The sequence below is a fragment of the Oncorhynchus masou genome, chromosome 3 (genome assembly GCF_036934945.1).
Source record: "Oncorhynchus masou masou isolate Uvic2021 chromosome 3, UVic_Omas_1.1, whole genome shotgun sequence".
NCBI classification, from domain to species: Eukaryota; Metazoa; Chordata; class Actinopteri; order Salmoniformes; family Salmonidae; genus Oncorhynchus; species Oncorhynchus masou.
This window is the reverse complement of record NC_088214.1, coordinates 43,308,424-43,328,735: the sequence shown is the minus strand read 5'-3', so window position 1 is coordinate 43,328,735 and position 20,312 is coordinate 43,308,424. Positions and strand designations below refer to the sequence as shown.

The 20,312-nt window shown below is 45.4% G+C and overlaps 1 protein-coding gene across 1 annotated transcript; it reads left to right on the top strand.

Moving 5' to 3' along the window:
- The first annotated feature begins 2,258 nt into the window (after positions 1–2,258).
- LOC135508340 (espin-like protein) lies at positions 2,259–19,678 on the top strand. The gene is made up of 6 exons (XM_064928455.1): positions 2,259–2,273; positions 7,169–7,304; positions 14,662–14,780; positions 17,533–17,715; positions 18,044–18,951; positions 19,036–19,678. Exons 1-6 carry the CDS (start codon positions 2,259–2,261, stop codon positions 19,676–19,678), a joined length of 2,004 nt encoding a protein of 667 aa, XP_064784527.1.
- Positions 19,679–20,312: the final 634 nt, after the last annotated feature.

The window sequence follows — 20,312 nt, the reverse complement described above, 5'->3', positions numbered from 1 at the left end:
GTTTGACCCTACCTGTTCAGTGTGTGTGTGTGTGTGTGTGTGTGTGTGTGTTTGGCCCTACCTGTTCAGTGTGTGTGTGTGTGTGGTCCTCGACGCCCGTGATGGCCTCCCTCCATAATTGATAATGCACTCAGGATGTTCTCAGGCCAGACAGACAGGTCATTAAGCCTAATCCCTTAATAACAGAGACATAAATGTTTTGCTTATTACTCCACACAATGGGACTCAATAGTGTGCCATGGTGGGGATGGTGCAGAAGGGATTACAGGACAATTCACAATTCAGGGATTAAAACGGTTTTGTAATCTGGGACATATTGGGGAGCATGGCCTGTTGTATGTATGTATGTATGTGGAATTGTGAGCGCGAGCATGTGTTTGGGGGGGGGGGGGAGGGTGGCGCGCCAGTGCGTGTGTGTGCGTATCTAGCTTTGGCGCTTTGCCTTTTCTTACCCAAAAAGTTCTCCCATACAGCCTCAATAATTTTGTTCTGGCCCCATCACTGCAAAGCCAGATCTCTTTATCAATCAATAGTCTGATGCCAATGAATGTCTCCGACGCCACAACATAATGGCGAGCCAATCAGCCAAGCGCTATTCAATGCCTCGCTGCCTTCAATCTGACTGACAGGCATTGCTCACCTTCCTTTGTCACATGTCATTTCTTTCACCTGCCCCCAGCCTTTGGTTCCCTCGCATACATACATCCACATGACATTGGGTCTACTTGTACCTTCATATCCCAGGACATCCAATCCCACCCTTGAATAATTAACATTAAGAAGGCCCCTATCTGAGGGTTTGGAACATGGGCCACTCTTCCTTGTTCATTGGCTGGCCCGGCTAAAGAGGGCGTCAAAGAAGTTGAAGACCGTTTCTCAAACATACCAGCACTTAATCTATGCCGGGAATCCAGCAGTTATTGTAAGTATACATCTTTGCTTAGTGGAATCTCTAGTATAAAAATAAAAAAAATGATGTGGGAACCATAGTTGGGTGTTTTGAGAGGGCAAAACATGTGATCATTGGAGTACTGCAGGGTAGAGTTTCACCAGCAGAGACAGATCTGTGTCTAGACATATTGTCAGTAGTTTTAGTATTAACACAAATGACTTTCTGAAACAATGAATGCCAAGCCATGTTGTCGGATTCCTTGAACCAAAGGATGGTTTTCTTTTATAAACTGGGGAAATAACCATAGTAGGGACACCATTACATTTGTCTCACATTGTTGTTCAGTGTGTCAGTCTAGGTGAGATGACTGATAAAGTCCTGCTACTGTGAACAGATAGTGATTTATTTTGTTTCATATTGACCCTACCTTTCAGTAATAGGAATCATTGCTGTGATTGTGTGGGGGGGCTTACGGATGCTTATAAAACAAGCTTTCTCGAAATTAGATCTGGAAAGCATACATTTGCTTATGTGTTCATGCATTCAATGAATCCTTCTTTCAATTAGGCTCTTGATATCTTAATATTGACTAATTAGAGTGTGTATCACTGTAGCTAAGGAACCACAGCACTTGGATTAAGTGCCAGTGTAGTGTTATTGGGTGGCACAGCCTACCATAAGTGGACCCTGTAGCATTTAGGCTAATGAATAGCATTAAGTCCTTAAACATCCTGTGAATCACTAAGGTTACCTGAACCGTACTATCAGGTATCTGACCTCTTACACACTCACTGTCTGTCTCTCCTACATCCCATGGGGGGGGGGTATGCTACATTCAACAGTCTGGGCTCACGTTTCACCTCTAGCTTTTACCTCTGGACTTTGTGTACAGTAGCGTGTGTGTGTGTGCTTGTGTGGGTGTTAGCATACTGTATGTATCCTCCTTCCTGGGGGTCTTGGTCTCTTAGAAGATTGGTTTGGGGCCTCTTATCGACTCGTGGGTCATGTTCTGAGGTCACGTTTCTCTCTAGGTGGGGTACTCTTGGCCAGCTCGGGTCTGTGAGTTGCTGATGTCGTCGTCGTTGTTGTTGTTAAAATGCTTAATGTAGGTGAAATGTCATGTGAACGGTATGGCTAACCCAATTCACTACTGATTATCATCCGAGAGTAACGGCAACTGCTATGTTATGTGGTGTTCTTCCTCTCTGACACTGTCTTTCAGAGAGTGTTCCCATCCAGAGAGAAAGAGAGGAGTGGGAGACCAACAGTGTATTAGAGGCTCTGGGTCTGAAGATACTCCTTGGACTTGACCTTGAACTATCCTGCCTCTACCTGGACAAAAGGAGGAACCTATTCACGGGCTGAAATGGAGAGCAGCAAGGTGACCGACCCTGAAGTCTGGGAAACCAGTCACCGTTGAATAAATCAAATCAAAGTTTATTTGTCACGTGCGCCGAATACAACAGGTGTAGACCTTACAGTGAAATGCTTACTCACAGGCTCTAACCAACAGTTCAAAAAGGTATTAGGTGAACAATAGGTAAGTAAATAAATAAAAACAACAGTAAAAAGACAGTGAAAAATAACAGCAGCGAGGCTACATGTTTATAGGCACCGGTTAGTCGGGCTGATTGAGGTAATATGTGCATGTAGATATGGTTGAAGTGACTATGCACATATGATTAACACAGAGTAGCAGTAGTGTAAAAGAGGGGTTGGCGGGTGGTGGGTGGCGGGTGGCGGGACACAATGCAGATAGCCCGGTTAGCCAATTTGCAGGGGCACTGGTTGGTCGGGCCAATTGAGGTAGTATGTACATGAATGTATAGTTAACGGGACTATGCATATATGATGAACAGAGAGTAGCAGCAGCGTAAAAGAGGGGTTCGGGGGGAGGAACACAATGCAAATAGTCCGGGTAGCCATTTGATTACCTGTGCCGGAGTCTTACGGCTTGGGGGTAAAAACTGTTGAGAAGCCTTTTTGTCCTAGACTTGGCACTCTGGTACCGCTTGCCATGCGGTAGTAGAGAGAACAATCTATGACGGGTGGCTGGGGTCTTTCACAATTTTTAGGGCCTTCCTCTGACACCGCCTGGTATAGAGGTCCTGGATGGCAGGCAGCTTAGCCTCAGTGATGTACTGGGTTGAACGCACTACCCTCTGTAGTGCCTTGCTTTTGGAGGCCGAGCAATTGCAGTACCAGGCAGTGATGCAACCAGTCAGGATGCTCTCGATGTTGCAGCTGTAGAACCCATGCCAAATCTTTTTAGTTTCCTGAGGGGGAATAGGATTTGTCGTGCCCTCTTCACGACTGTCTTGATGTGTTTGGACCATTCTAGTTTGGTGGTGATGTGGACACCAAAAAAATTGAAGCTCTCAACCTGCTCCACGACAGCCCCGTCGATGAGAATGAGGGCGTGCTTGGTCCTCCTTTTCCTGTTGTCCACAATCATCTCCTTAGTCTTGGTTACGTTCAAGGATAGGTTGTTATTCTGGCACCACCCGGCCAGGTCTCTGACCTCCTCCCTATAGGCTGTCTCGTCGTTGTCGGTGATCAGGCCTACCACTGTTGTGTCGTCTGCAAACTTAATGTGTTGGAGTCGAGTGTTAGAGTCGTGCCTGGCCATGCAGTCATGGGTGAACAGGGAGTACAGGAGGGGACGGAGCACGCACCCCTGAGGGGCTCCAGTGTTGAGGATCAGCGTGGCACATGTGTTGCTACCTACCCTCACCACCTGGGGGCGGTCGGTCAGGAAGTCCAGGATCCAGTTACAGAGGGAGGTGTTTAGTCCCAGGATCCTTAGCTAAGTGATGAGCTTTGAGGGTACTATGGAGTTTAACGCTGAGCTGTAGTAGTCAATGAATAGCATTCTCACGTAGGTGTTCCATTTTGTCTAGGTGGGAAAGGGCAGTGTGGAGTGCAATAGAGATTGCATCATCTGTGGATCTGTTTGGGCGGTATGCAAATTGGAGTGGGTCTAGTGTTTCTGGGATAATGGTGTTGATGTGAGCCATTACCAGCCTTTCAAAGCACTTCATGGCTATGGACGTGAGTGCTACGGGTCTGTAGTCATTTAGGCAGGTTGCCTTCGTGTTCTTGGGCACAGGGACTATGGTGGTCTGCTTGAAACATGTTGGTATTACAGACTCAATCAAGGACATGTTGAAAATGTCAGTGAAGACACCTGCCAGTTGGTCAACACATGCCCGGAGCACATATCCTGTAATCAATCTGGCCCCGCAGCCTTGTGAATGCTGACCTGTTTAAAGGTCTTACTCACATCGGCTACGGAGAGCATGATCACACAGTCGTCCGGAACAGCTGATGCTCTCATGCATGCCTCAGTGTTGCTTGCCTCGAAGCGAGTATAGAAGTGATTTAGCTCGTCTGGTAGGCTCATGTCACTGGGCAGCTTGCGGCTGTGCTTCCATTTGTAGTATGTAATAGTTTGCAAGCCCTGCCACATAAGACGATCATCGGAGCAGGTGTAGTATGATTCAATCTTAGGCCTGTATTGACGCTTTGCCTGTTTGATGGTTCATCGGAGGGCATAGTAGGATTTCTTATAAGCTTCCGGGTTAGGGTCCTGTACCTTGAAAGCGGCAGCTCTACCCTTTAGCTCAGTGAGAATGTTGCCTGTAATCCATGGCTTCTGTTTGGGATATGTACGTACAGTCACTGTGGGGACGACATCCTCGATGCACTTATTGATAAAGCCAGTGACTGATGTGGTGTACTCCTCAATGCCATCGGAAGAATCCCAGAACATTTTCCAGTCTGTGCTGGCAAAACAGTCCTGTAGTTTAGCATCTGCTTCATCTGACCACTTTTTTATAGACCGAGTCACTGGTGCTACCTGATTTAATTTTTGCTTGTAAGCAGGAATCAGGAGTATAGAATTGTGGTCAGATTTACAAAATGGAGGGCGAGGGAGGGCTTTGTACGCGCCTATGTGAGGAGTACAGGTGATCTAGAATTTTTTTCCCTCTGGTTTCACATGTTGATAGAAATTAGGTAGAACTGATTTAAGTTTCCCTGCATTAAAATCTCCGGTCACTAGGAGTGTCACCTTTGGGTGAGTTGTTTCCTGTTTTCTTATTTCCTTATACAGCTGACCGAGTGCGGTCTTAGTGCCAGCATCCATCTGTGGTGGTAAATAAACAGCCACGAAAAGTATAGCTGAAAACTCTCTAGGCAAATAGTGGTCTGCATTTTATCACAAGATACTCTACTTCAGGCGAGGAAAATCTAGAGACTTCCTGCACCAGCTGTTGTTTACAAACATGCACACAATATTGACGTTAACGGCAGCTTTCCCAGTCGCCTTCTGCTAGTGATTGTGTTGTAATACATATTATATGTATAGACACTGAGTATACAAAACATTATGAACACTGGCTGTTCCATGACATAGACTGACCAGGTGAATCCAGGTGAACAGCAGTTTTCAGTTCTTTCCACAGATTCTCAATTGGATTCAGGTCTGGACTTTGACTTGGCCATTCTAACACCTGGATATGTTTATTTTTGAACCATTCCATTGTAGATTTTGCTTTATGTTTTGGATCATTGTCTTGTTGGAAGACAAATCTCCGTCCCAGTTTCAGGTCTTTTGCAGACTCCATCAGGTTTTCTTCCAGAATGGTCCTGTATTTGGCTCCATCCATCTTCCCATCAATTTTCACCATCTTCCCTGTCCCTGCTGAAGAAAAGCAGGCCCAAACCATGATGCTGCCATCACCATGTTTGACAGTGGGGATGGTGTGTTCAGGGTGATGAGCTGTGTTGCTTTTACGCCAAACATAACGTTTTGCATTGTTGCCAAACAGTTCAATTTTGGTTTCATCTGACCAGAGCACCTTCTTCCACATGTTTGGTGTGTCTCCCAGGTGGCTTGTGGAAAACTTTAAACGACACTTTTTATGGATATCTTTAAGAAATGGCTTTCTTCTTGCCACTCTTCCATAAAGGCCAGATTTGTGCAATATACGACCGATTGTTGTCCTATGGACAGAGTCTCCCACCTCAGCTGTAGATCTCTGCAATTCATCCAGAGTGATCATGGGCCTCTTGGCTGCATCTCTGATCAGTCTTCTCCTTGTATGAGCTGAAAGTTTAGAGGGACGGCCAGGTCTTGGTAGATTTGCAGTGCTCCTTCCATTTCAATATTATCGCTTGCACAGTGCTCCTTGGGATGTTTAAAGCTTGGGAAATCTTTTTGTATCCAAATCCGGCTTTAAACTTCTTCACAACAGTATCTCGGACCTGCCTGGTGTGTTCCTTGTTCTTCATGATGCTCTCTGCGCTTTTAACGGACCTCTGAGAGTATCACAGTGCAGGTGCATTTATACGGAGACTTGATTACACACAGGTGGATTGTATTTATCATCATTAGTCATTTAGGTCAACATTGGATCATTCAGAGATCCTCACTGAACTTCTGGAGAGAGTTTGCTGCACTGAAAGTAAAGGCGCTGAATAATTTTGCACGCCCTATTTTTCAGTTTTTGATTTGTTAAAAAAGTTTGAAATATCCAATAAATGTCGTTCCACTTCATGACAATTTTGTTATATTTCAGTCTTCAGTGATGTATATAAAGTGTAATATTGTGATGAAAACTTAATACATTTCAACTCTTATATCAGACCTGGTATTTCTTGCATGTGAGGTGCATACTTTTGTTTCAAATTAGATTTGTTTAAGAATTAACCAAGTAACACTCTGTGTGACCCTGATTTAGGCCACTGCAGGAAAGAAGGATTTTTAAGCCTTGAGACAAATGAGACATGGATTGTGTATGTGTGCCATTCAGTCAGAGGGTGTAGGGCAAGACAAAAGATTGAAGTGCCTTTGAATGGGGTATGGTAGTAGGTGCCAGGAGCACCGGTTTGTGTCAAGAACTGCAAAGCTGCGGGGGTTTTCACGCTCAACAGTTTCCCGTGTGTATCAAGAATGGTCCACCACCCAAAGGACATCCAGCCAAATTTGTAGAGTCCATGCCCCAACGATTTGAGGCTGTTCTGAGGGCAAAAGGGGGGGTGCAACTCAATATTAGAAAGGTGTTCTTTATGTTTTGTACACTCAGTGCACATATACATACAGTGTATATAATATCAGAAATATATTGTAAATATATATATTTCTCTATATACATTACAATACTAAATATATGTGTAATATATTTGTAATATATCTTTGTTCCAATATATTTATCTATTACTGTTTATTCATTGACATACTCCTTATCCCTGTCCCGTATGTGTCCCTAGCAGCCGGTGAAGGAGGTGCCTCCCCAGCCTCGCTACCCCACCCCGCCCCTGGCATCATCCTCATCTTTGACCCCGATATATTCCCCCTCAATGAGAAACGCCACTGGCTCCATGCAACATGTACAGGTGGCCTCTTCTGGTAAGGAGCATTGAGAACTTTGCAAGACACCTCCAGATAATTGTTCAAACTGGATGGAATATGGGAAAAAATACACCAAATTATTTTTTAATCTTCAACATAGAAATGATACCAAAAATAATTTACTGAAACTTTTTACAAATGATGGAGTCACCCATGATTCACCAAACCATAATTGACAGCTGTGCCATATAGATTGCAAAATAGTTGGCAAGAGATTTTCGATGTACCGATTCCATGGCACATGGTTTAGGAACTGATACGGAAAATGACACCGGATTCAAAACTTTTCATTTTTATATTTAAATTATTATACAAAATTCTTGGAACCAATAGAATGTTATATATTTATATGGGAGACACAACCTTCCCAGCTCTGTAGATTTTGAGGCGAAGAGACAGTCATTAGATCATTTATTTTGGTGTCCATATGTAGCTCTCCCACTTTAGCATCACCAAAGCACACCCATACCATCACATTGCCTCCACCATGCTTGATAGATGGCGTCAATCACTCCTCCAGCATCTTTTCATTATTTTTCTGCGTCTCGCAAATGTTCTTCTTTGTGATCCAAACACCTCACACTTAGATCCGTCTGTCCATAACACTTTTTTCCAATCTTCCTCTGTCCAGTGTCTGTGTTCTTTTGCCGGTCTTAATCTTTTATTTTTATTGGCCAGTCTGAGATTTTTCTTTGCAACTCTGCCTACAAGGCCAGCATCGCGGAGTTGCCTCTTCACTGTTGACGTTGAGACTGGTGTTTTGTGGGTAAGTCCTCAACTGGCAGCTTCATTAAATAGTACCCGCAAAACACCAGTCTCAACGTCAACAGTGAAGAGGCGACTCCGGGATAGACACTCTAATGTACTTGTCCTCTTGCTCAATTGTGTACTGGGGCCTCCAACTCCTCTTTCTATTCTGGTTAGGGCCAGTTTGTTCTGTGAAGGGAGTAGTACACAGCATTGTACGAGATATTCAGTTTCTTGGCAATTTCTCGCATGGAATAGCCTTCATTTCTCAGAACAAGAATAAACTCACGAGTTTCCGAAGAAAGGTCTTTGTTTCTGGACATTTTGAGCCTATAATCAAACCCACAAATGCTGATACTCAACTAGTCTAAAGAAGGCCAGTTTTATTGCTTCTTTAATAAGGACAACAGTTTTCAGCTGTGCTAAAATAATTGCAAAAGGTTTTTCTAATGATCAATTAGCCTTTAAAAATGATAAACTTGACAATAAATGTGCTTTTCTTTCAAAAACAAGTGACCCCAACCTTTTGAATGGTAGTGTGTGTATATATATGTATATATATTTTTCACTAACCCTAAATATATATATAGTACATATATATATACATATATATATATATAATATATATATATAATATATATAATATATATGTGTGTGTGTGTATGTATGCATGTGTATGTCTGTATGTACAGTGGGGAGAACAAGTATTTGATACACTGCCGATTTTGCAGGTTTTCCTACTTACAAAGTATGTAGAGGTCTGTAATTTTTATCATAGGTACACTTCAACTGTGAGAGACGGAATCTAAAACAAAAATCCAGAAAATCACATTGTATGATTTTTAAGTAATTGATTTGCATTTTATTGCATGACATAAGTAATTGATACATCAGAAAAGCATAACTTAATATTTGGTACAGAAACCTTTGTTTGCAATTACAGAGATCATATGATTCCTGTAGTTCTTGACCAGGTCTGCACACACTGCAGCAGGGATTTTGGCCCACTCCTCCATACAGACCTTCTCCAGATCCTTCAGGTTTCGGGGCTGTCGCTGGGCAATACGGACTTTCAGCTCCCTCCAAAGATGTTCTATTGGGTTCAGGTCTGGAGACTGGCTAGGCCACTCCAGGACCTTGAGATGCTTCTTACGGAGCCACTCCTTAGTTGTCCTGGCTTCGTGTTTCGGGTCGTTGTCATGCTGGAAGACCCAGCCACAACCCATCTTCAATGCTCTTACTAAGGGAAGGAGGTTGTTGGCCAAGATCTTGCGATACATGGCCCCATCAATCCTCCCCTCAATACGGTGCAGTCGTCCCCTTTGCAGAAAAGCATCCCCAAAGAATGATGTTTCCACCTCATGCTTCATGGTTGGGATGGTGTTCTTGGGGTTGTACTCATCCTTCTTCTTCCTCCAAACACGGCGAGTGACGTTTAGACCAAAAAGCTCTATTTTTGTCTCATCAGACCACATGACCTTCTCCCATTCCTCCTCTGGATCATCCAGATGGTCATTGGCAAACTTCAGACGGGCCTGGACATGCGCTGGCTTGAGCAGGGGGACCTTGTGTGTGCTGCAGGATTTTAATCCATGATGGCGTAGTGTGTTACTAATGGTTTTCTTTGAGACTGTGGTCCCAGCTCTCTTCAGGTCATTGACCAGTTCCCACCGTGTAGTTCTGGGCTGATCCCTCACCTTCCTCATGATCATTGATGCCCCACGAGGTGAGATCTTGCATGGAGCCCCAGACCGAGGGTGGTTGACCGTCATCTTGAACTTCTTCCATTTTCTAATAACTGCGCCAACAGTTGTTGCCTTCTCACCAAGCTGCTTGCCTATTGTCCTGTAGCCCATCCCAGCCTTGTGCAGGTCTACAATTTTATCCCTGATGTCCTTACACCCTCTCTGGTCTTGGCCATTGTGGAGAGGTTGGAGTCTGTTTGATTGATACAGGTAACAAGTTCAAACAGGTTCAGTTAATACAGGTAATGAGTGGAGAACAGGAGGGCTTCTTAAAGAAAAACTAACAGGTCTGTGAGAGTCGGAATTCTTACTGGTTGGTAGGTGATCAAATAGTTATGTCATCCAATAAAATGCAAATTAATTACTTAAAAATTATACAATGTGATTTTCTGGATTTTTGTTTTAGATTCCGTCTCTCACAGTTGAAGTGTACCTATGATAAAAAATTACCGACCTCTACAATCTATCTGCAATATTAAAGCTGATCTACCCTCTAAAAAAACACACTGGAGTGGTGAAGGTAGGTTTATACATATAAAGGGACTGGTAGTAGAAATATAAAATATTAAAGCTGATCAACCCCCTCAAAATGTAACGGCGTTCTTCTGTTGAAGGAGGAGCGGACCAAAATGCAGCGTGGTGGTTACTCATGTTTATTGAAGAAAAATGACTAGACATGAAATAACTGAAACGTACAAAAACAACAGACGGAAACGTGAAAAACTATACAGCCTATCTGGTGAATATAAACACAGAGACAGGAACGATCACCCACGAAACACTCAAAGAATATGGCTGCCTAAATATGGTTCCCAATCAGAGACAATGATAATCACCTGACTCTGATTGAGAACTGCCTCAGGCAGCCATAGACTACTCTATACACCCCACAAAACCCCAAGACGAAACACACCACAATAAACCCATGTCACACCCTGGCCTGACCCAATAAATGAAGATAAACATAATATATTTTGACCAGGGCGTGACAGAACCCTAAGGTGCGGACTCCCGGACGCACATCAAAACAATAGGGAGGGTCCGGGTGGGCGTCTGTCCATGGTGGCTGCTCCGGCGCGGGATGCGGACCCCACTCTATAAATGTCTTAGTCCACCCTCCTCACGTCCTCCCTCGCCGCCGACCATGGCCTAGTAGTCCTCACCCAGAACCCCACTGGACTGAGGGGCAGCTCGGTGCTGAGAGGCAGTTCGGGACTGAGAGGCAGCTCGGGACTGAGGGGCAGCTCGGGACTGAGGGGCAGCTCGGGACTGAGGGGCAGCTCGGGACTGAGGGGCAGCTCGGGACTGAGGGGCAGCTCGGGACAGAGGGGCATCTCGGGACAGAGGGGCAGCTCGGGACAGAGGGGCAGCTCGGGACAGAGGGGCAGCTCGGGACAGAGGGGCAGCTCGAGACAGAGGGGCAGCTCGGCACTGAGAGGAAGCCCAGCACTGAGAGGAAGCTCAGCACTGAGAAACTCAGGCAGGCAGATCCTGGCTGGCTGGCGGTTCTGGAAGAGTCTGGTTGACTGGCGGATCTGGAAGAGTCTGGCTGACTGGCAGATCTGGAAGAGTCTGGCTGACTGGCAGATCTGGAAGAGTCTGGCTGACTGACGGATCTGGCTGCTCCATGCTGACTGGCGGCTCTGGCTGCTCCATGTAGACTGACAGCTCTGGCGGCTTCTTGCAGACTGGCAGCTCTGGCTGCTCCATGCAGACTGGCAGCTCCATGCAGACTGACAGCTCCTTGCAGACTGACAGCTCCTTGCAGACTGACAGCTCCATGCAGACTGGCAGCTCCTTGCAGACTGGCAGCTCCTTGCAGACTGACAGCTCCATGCAGACTGACAGCTCCGGCTGCTCCATGCAGACTGACAGCTCTGGCTGCTCCATGCAGGCTGGCAGCTCTGGCTGCGCTGAACAGGCAGGAGACTCCAGCAGCACTGTAGAGAAGGAAGGCTCTGGCTGCGCTGAACAGGCGGGAGACTCCGGCAGCGATGGAGAGGCGAGAGGCTCCGACAACGCAGGAGAGGAGGAAGGCTCGGGCAGCGCTGAACAGGCGGGAGACTCCGGCAGCGCAGTAGAGGAGAAAGGCTCCGGCAGCGCTGAACAGACGGGAGGATCCGGCAGCGCAGTAGAGGAGAAAGGCTCCGGCAGCGCTGAACAGACGGGAGGCTCCGGCAGCGCAGTAGAGGAGAAAGGCTTCGGCAGCGCTGAACAGACGGGAGGCTCCGGCAGCGCAGTAGAGGAGAAAGGCTCCGGCAGCGCTGAACAGACGGGAGGCTCCGGCAGCGCAGGAGAGGAGAAAGGCTCCGGCAGCGCTGGAGAGACGGAAGGCTCCGGCAGCGCAGGAGAGGAGAAAGGCTCCTGCAGCTCTGGAGAGGCGAGGCGCACTGTAGGCCTGATGCGTGGTGCTGGCACTGGTAGTACTGGGCAGAGGACACGCACAGGAAGCCTGGTGCGGGGAGCTTCCACCGGAGGACTGGTGTGTGGAGGTGGCACTGGATAGACCGGACCGTGCAGGCGCACTGGAGCTCTTGAGCACCGAGCCTGCCCAACTTTACCTGGCTCGATGCCCACTCTAGCCCGGCCAATACGAGGAGCTGGTATGTACCGCACCGGGCTATGCACCTGCACTGGAGACACCGTGCGCTCCACAGCATAACACGGTGCCTGCCCGGTCTCTTTAGCCCCCGGTAAACACAGGAAGTTTGCGCAGGTCTCCTACCTGGCGTAGCCACACCCCCTGTGAGCCCCCCCCCAAGAAATTTTTGGGGCTGACTCTCGGGCTTCCAACCACGTCGCCGTGCTGCCTCTTCATACCAGCGCCTCTCCGCTTTTCCACCTCCAGTTCTTCCTTGGGACGGCGATATTCTCCAGGCTGAACCCAGGGTCCTTTACCGTCCAGTTCGACCTCCCATGTCCATTCCTTCTCTCGCTGCACCTTGGGGCAGCTATAATCCCCTGGTTTAGCCCAGGGTCCTCTCCCGTCGAGGATTTCCTCCCAAGTCCAGAAAGTCTTGTTACGCTGCTCCTGCTGCGGCTGTTGCCTGTTACCACGCCGCTTGGTCCTGTTGTGGTGGGTGATTCTGTAACGGCGTTCTTCTGTTGAAGGAGGAGCGGACCAAAATGCAGCGTGGTGGTTACTCATGTTTATTGAAGAAAAATGACTAGACATGAAATAACTGAAACGTACAAAAACAACAGACGGAAACGTGAAAAACTATACAGCCTATCTGGTGAATATAAACACAGAGACCGGAACGATCACCCACGAAACACTCAAAGAATATGGCTGCCTAAATATGGTTCCCAATCAGAGACAATGATAATCACCTGACTCTGATTGAGAACCGCCTCAGGCAGCCATAGACTACGCTATACACCCCACAAAACCCCAAGACGAAACACACCACAATAAACCCATGTCACACCCTGAACCTGACCCAATAAATGAAGATAAACATAATATATTTTGACCAGGGCGTGACACAAAACATGTTTTAATACATTTTAAAAAGATGCCTCTCGCTTCCAAAAAGTTTAGGATAGGATATCGATTGCTTTGCTGTCTAAAATCAAAATAATTCCGAATTGCTGAAATTACTGCAATACTGTTAAAGAGCGACTGAGCTGAACAATCACCTTCTCTGGTATGAGTCAGAAACATTCATTCTAGTCAGAATTGGCTACAAAGTGTAAATAGGACAATTTTTGTCATAAAGTCAGTATCGTCCAAAACTGAGATTTGCAGATTTAAGGAATATGTTGTGCCTATTAGTTTTCCTTGTGTTGGGTTTATTTCTATCCTGCCCACATGCCCATAGCTGTCAGCATCCAAGTAATCATCAATTCAGAGCGAAGCTGCACGCAACCCAATAGTTATGCCCACGACGACCATGGTGAATTTGGTTTGACTTTGAATATCCCATGGGGCTAGTTAGGGGCCATCAGTAAATTACACAATGTACATGGTGCAATATCAAAAAATGTCAATTTAAATACTTAAAAAACCTAAAACAACTTATAAATGGTAGAAACTCATCTATAAATATTGAAAGCATTTAACGAGACAATTAAAAGGTGTACAAGATGAAAATATTGTCCCATTTACATTGTGCAATTTATTGACGGTCCCTAACTAGCCCCACAGATGGGCTACCCAAAATCAAACCAACTTTGCCATGGTTGCACACCGGCTGAAAGAAGTTGGCTAGTTTGCTTAGGTTACTTCCAGACACAAGAACTGGTTAAACTGTTTCAAGGTATTTAGAAGGGTGAGTGACTGCAACTGTGTACTGTTTTGGCAGAGTGAATGTACAAATGCTTCCCGCGTGCGGACACACACACAAGAGACACCCACATCAAAGCAAGTCTCCAAGCCCCCACATCTCATTCTCAGTCACACTTCCTAATGAGTATGATTGAAACAGTGTAAATCAGTCAGCTCAGCTGCTCTTTAATACATTTTGATCACTTTTCATGTCATTTTGGCCAGCTAATGCAAGTGTGAACCTCTTTTATTAATGGATTACCGTTAGCTCCAGCAAACGGCAGGCTACATGTTGGCAAAATGAAAATCCGACCCACTTGTATTCTTTTATATTCTTTCACTTGTATTCTTTTATATCCGACCCACTTGTATAAATTACAATTTTATAGTACTATATTACTAACTAGCTAGCTAATTATTTTGTGTCTAAACCAACCAGATTTTATTGATCTGCAACATGTTATCTTGAATGGGCCAAGTCAGCTGCAACACTCTCACCAAAGTATCCAAAACAACTCAAATCAAAATTTACACAAAGATACATTTTTGTTGAAGCGTGATATAACAGACTGTGTTGTGTTTGCCTTTGTAGTTGTTGGCTCCTTTAATTTGCTGAAGCCTCCAGAGAGGGACCAAACCCTGTTCTCCCAGATGAAGCCTATCAAGTCTCTGAGACAGGCTGGGATCACTGCTGTCTTCACTGGACAAAACGTCAGTCATTTCATGGAGCTTGTTCTGATAGATAGATAGATAGATAGATAGATAGATAGATAGATAGATAGATAGATAGATAGATAGATAGATTGTTTCATTGCCTTTTCACTCGCCGAGTGTTGAGCAACACAAGTCAATGTAGGCCTATATAAATAAAGTCAAATATCAGTTGTATGCTCCGTGTAATATAATGCTCTATTATGATTCCAAAACGCTATATCCATTTTCAGAAATGTTGGTAATTCTGTATTTTTTTTATACTTATGAAAGAGATTGGTGTGTATTTTTAATATCTAATCATGGCATGGAGTTGTTAAATGACAGACATGTGTTTGTTTGAAACAAATGTGTTTGTTTGAAATCACTAGACACTTTTTTTCAGAGAGACTATCACATTTATTGCCAAACAAGATATACAGAGCATTCGGAATGTATTCAGACCCCTTGACTTTTTCCACATTTTGTCACGTTACAGCCTCATTCTAAAATGGATGAAATAGATGTTTTTCCCTTCATCAATCTACACCCAATACCCCATAATGACAATGAAAAAAATATATATATATTTTTTTTTTAAATAAACAGAAATATGACATTTACATAAGTATTCAGACCCTTTACTCAGTACTTTGGTGAAGCACCTTGGCAGCGATTACAGACTTGAGTCTTCTTGGGTATGACACTACACACTTTGCACACCTGTATTTGGGTAGTTTATTCCATTCTTATCTGCAGATGCTCTCAAGCTCTGTCGGGTTGGATGGGGAGCGTCGCAGCACAGGTATTTTCAGGTCTCTCCAGAGATGTTCGATCGGGTTCAAGTCTGATCTCTGGCTGGGCCACTCAAGACTTGTCCTAAAGCCACTCCTGCGTTGTCTTGGCCGTGTGCTTAGGGTCATTGTCCTGTTGGAAGGTGAACCTTCGCCCCAGTCTGAGGTCCTGAGCGCTCTGCAGCATGTTTTCATCAAGGATCTCTCTGCGCTTTGCTCCATTCGTCTTTCCCTCGATCCTGACTAGTCTCCCAGTCCCTGCCACGGAAAAAAAACACGCCACGGGATGATGCTGCCACCACCATGCTTCACTGTAGGGATGGTGCCAGGTTTTCTCCAGACATGATGCTTGGCATTCAGGCCAAAGAGCTCAATCTTAGTTTCATCAGACCAGAGAATCTTTCTCATGGTCTGAGAGTCGTTTAGGTACTTTTTTGGCAAACTCGAAGTGGGCTGTCATGTGCCTTTTTTTACAGAGGAGAGGCTTCCGTCTGGCCACTCTATTGGTGGAGTGCTGCAGAGATGGTTGTCCTTCTTCTCCCATCGGGTGCTTGGTCACCTCCCTGACTAAGGCCCTTCTCCCCTGATTACAAGGTTTGGCTGGGGCGGCCAGCTCTTGGTGGGTCCAAACATCTTCCATTTATGAATGATGGAGACCACTGTGTTCTTGGGGACCTTCAATGCTGCAGACATTTTTTGATACCCTTCCCCAGATCTGTGCCCCAACACAATCCTGTCTCAGAGCTCTACGAACAATTCCTTCGACTTCATGGCTTGGTTTTTGCTCTGACTGATGAACTGTCAACAGTGGGACCTTATATAGACAGGTGTGTGCCTTTCCAAATCATGTCTAATCAATTGAATTTACCAGAGGTGGACCCCAATCAAGTTGTAGAAATATATCAAGGATGATCAATGGAAACAGAATGCACCTGAGCTCAATTTCGAGTATCATAGCAAAGGGTCTGAATACTTAAATACCATAAATAAGGTATTTCTGTTTTTATATTTAATACATTTGCAAAAAAAATCTAAAAACCTGTTTACGCTTTCTCATTATTGTCACGCCCTGCCTTTAGAGAGCCTTTTTTATTCTCTATTTGGTCATGGTGTGACTTGGGTGGGCAAATCTATGTTTCTATTTCTTTATTGGCCTAGTATGGTTCCCAATCAGAGGCAGCTGTTTATCGTTGTCTCTGATTGGGGATCATACTTAGGCAGCCCTTTTTCCCACCTTAGGTTGTGGGATTTTGTTTGCGTGTAGTTGCTTTCTGCACTGCATGTAGCTTCGTTTTTGTATTTTGTTGTCTTTTCAGTGTCATTTAATAAAAGTAAAATGTACACGCTGCACCTTGGTCCAATCCATCTCTAAACGATCGTGACAATTATGGGGTATTGTGTGTAGATTGATGAGGATTTGTATTTATTTAATCCAATTTTAGAATAAGGCATGACAAAATGTATAAAAAGTCAAGGGGTCTGAATACTTTCCGAATGCACCGTATCTGACTCACTCTCAGAGAAAAGTAGCACTGCAAGGCTTTACATAGTCAAAGGTGACAAATAATTACATTTTTAATAAAGAACTGTACAAATTATACATTTGTGACATCAATATGAAAAAAAATAATAATAATTAAATCTTTGCAGTAGTATGAGATCTGGACTCTGGTCAAAAGTAATGCACGTCTTGGTATTACGCCACAAGGGAATACGGTGCCATTTGGGACGAGGCCTAACTCTAACCGAACACTATAGAATGAGGCTTGATTCATGATGGGTTGAATTTATATTTTAAATATACCGATATGAATATCCATTCCAGCTAAACAATGGATATATAGCATATTGCAACAAAGCCCATTTTAATACAAAAAATCTATTAAATCTGAGAACAACAATATTTGACATACACATAAAGTTACCCATAAGCATTTAATTCTGTTGAAAAATGTGTTGATGGTATATTATCTCCTCAGAGGGCTGACAGTGAGGGGGAGCTACTGGAGCTCATTCCCATAGAGGAGGTGATCCTGGCTGACATAGACTCTCTGGTGCCCACCCACGACGAGAGTGGCCGGCCCATTGCAGAGTGGAAGAGGCAGGTTATGGTGCGCCAACTCAAGGCCAGGTTACAGGACGAGGAGGAGCAAAGGATGAAGGTATGTTTTCACCGACATGCATGTAGCATTCTGTACAGTCATTAACTGCGATGGAAGCAGATTCATGCCCAAAAAATACAAATTTGCTTCCATAGTTTTCCGGATATGGACTGGAGTAAATTACCATTGGGTGCCTGAGGATCGTACCATTTATAGTGTGGAAGAAACTCTAACATCGTCACAAACAAGTATTTTTCATGTGTAACACTAGTTTTGTTTAGCATGTAGATAGCTAAAAGTAGCATGTAGCTGATGATGCGAACCATTTTAGCTTCAACCTTTCCATTGTTTTTAAGTTGAGACCTTTCCTTCCTTTGCTCACCACCAGGACATGGCTAATAGCTACACCGAAGAAGATGGTTGGAAGTACTCACAGGCCCACAACGCCATCCTGGGCCCGTTCGGCGAGCTGCTGACTGAGGACGACCTGCTCTACCTTGAGAGGCAGATTGAGAACGTGTCCATGCAGAAGCGCTGCCAGGCCTACGAGCTGGAGCTGGCACGTCTCACCGAGGAGCTCCGGGCCATCCTACCCGACCCCATCGCCAACATCGCCGTCAACAATGAGATCCTCCAGCAGATGGACGCAGACGGACATTTACCTCTTCCTGTGTGGTGTAGTCGTGTCTCTGGCATTGTCAAGAGCATGTACCAACTCCTGGCCAGTCTGACGAGCCGAGATGAGGAAGTGGTTATGGAGGTGGTGGGGGAAGGGGAGGGGGAAACGGTGGGGGCGGGGATTGAGAGGGGCATGTGTAGGCTTCAGCGTGTTGAGATGGTGTCATCCTTCAGCCACCGCTTGGAGAGCCAGAGCTACAGCAAAGGGAGGAGGGAGAGGGTGGAGAGGGAGATCCAGCAGTCCGGGGTGTCGGTGAGGAGTTTGAGGTCCAACTTTGAAGGTCAAATTGGGGGGATTTACCCATTTGGGGGGTTTGTGAATGACTCGCATCGACCGGTCACAAGGAGCCAGACTCCGAGAGGGAGAGTGGAAGCTTCTGAGATAGCTGTTCAAACCCCTAACACTGCTCTAGGCTGTGAACTTGAACTAGCCCGCCATGACATCCCTACCCCAATCCGGGTCATGGAGACGACCAGCCTGAGAAAAGAACGCATTGTTGTCCTGTTCTTGAGCCACTGGAAGAAGTCAGCATACGCCATTTCTGTGAGAGCCAGGGTGAGAAAGGAGGCAGCCGAAAGAGCAGAGGCCGTGGTCGACACAATAAGGAACTCGACACAGTCAGGGACACCACATCAGACAACAACAATACAATCAGGGATACAAAATTGGACGACACAAATGGGGACGCCACACCGGACCAGCTCTCTCTTTCTCTTCTACCGCCAAAAAACTGCAGTAGACAAGATGCTCAACACCTGGCGGAGTGCCAAAATACAGTCTTCGCCGGTATCCCTAAGCCAGTGGTGCCCCACCACCTATTCCCCCGAGCACTTCCTGCCTAACCAGGTGGACGGGGCGCCGGTTGCCTACGACAGCCTGACCCTTGACCTTTTCATGCTGGGCTACTTCCACATCCTGGAGCAGGATTTGCTGGCTGAGGAGCGGAAAATGAGGCACCTGTTGTGCTTCGAGGTCTTCGATCATGTAGGTTGTTTCCCATGGGAGACCGTCAGGGACTTCCACAAGGCCATCCTCCAGGAGATCCAAGAAGGGAAGCGGCAGTGGAGTGACGGATTTGAGGACATCAAAGCCAGGTTCTTTGGGAATGCTGTAGTACCTGGAAGGTCCCATCCTGGGGTTGCCAGAGAGTGCCAGTATCCAGACACAAGGCTAGTGCCCAAGGTCATAGTGCAGACTGCCACTCCGGAAGAAGAAGAGCTTCTCAAGTGTAGCAGCAGCACGGACTTCTCCTGTTTCAGCAATGACGAGATCTGTAAATACATCAACCGTAGCTTTGCTTTCTGGAAGGAGAAAGAAGCTGAGCTGTTTGATTTCAAACACTAGTCCTTGTTTTCACTTTGCCTTTTGATATTTTTGTATAACGTTGTGGCATTTCTAGATTTCTCTTTGCTAATCTGGTGCTTTCAGAGGGTAAATTGGAAGATTGAATGCGCTGAATTCAGTTTATGAGTGTGCGTACATGTTATGCAATTGTGAATCAATTGAAAGAAGCCGAGTCTACTGTAATTAAATCCAAATCCAAATAGTTTTTGGCATGACTCTGCTTCCATAATGAGTATATTATGATATCGATACTGCAAACATTAAGACCAAGAGCATACGTCCCTACAACATAACCTAAGGTCTTCCCACGCCCAAGGTACAACATGATTTACTGCAGCTCAAACTGTTTTTTATTGAACCACTACAACACTATAAAGCACCTTATGTTGAATGACCTTTGAAGGATCAAGTCCTCTGGATGTTCTCTGATGTTAAGCCATTCTTCTGTTGGGTGTAGACCAGAATGTCCATCAGATCTTAGACCAGAATGCACAACAATCAAGGTTGGGCCATACTGTTGGCTAAACATGTACCTTCCCGGGATTTGATTGGAGTTGCTTTTCTCACATTTTTAAAGCCAAAGGCAGTCATGCCAATCCGTGGGAAGGGGGGGGGGACCCATTCAGCCAATTAC

Excerpts from the sequence above, each read along its gene's own strand:
- LOC135508340 (XM_064928455.1), top strand. Across the intron at positions 7,305-14,661 it reads TGTACAGGTGGCCTCTTCTG|TTGTTGGCTCCTTTAATTTG; the intron begins GTAAGGAGCATT and ends TTGCCTTTGTAG. Across the intron at positions 18,952-19,035 it reads ACAATAAGGAACTCGACACA|CTCTCTCTTTCTCTTCTACC; the intron begins GTCAGGGACACC and ends ACACCGGACCAG.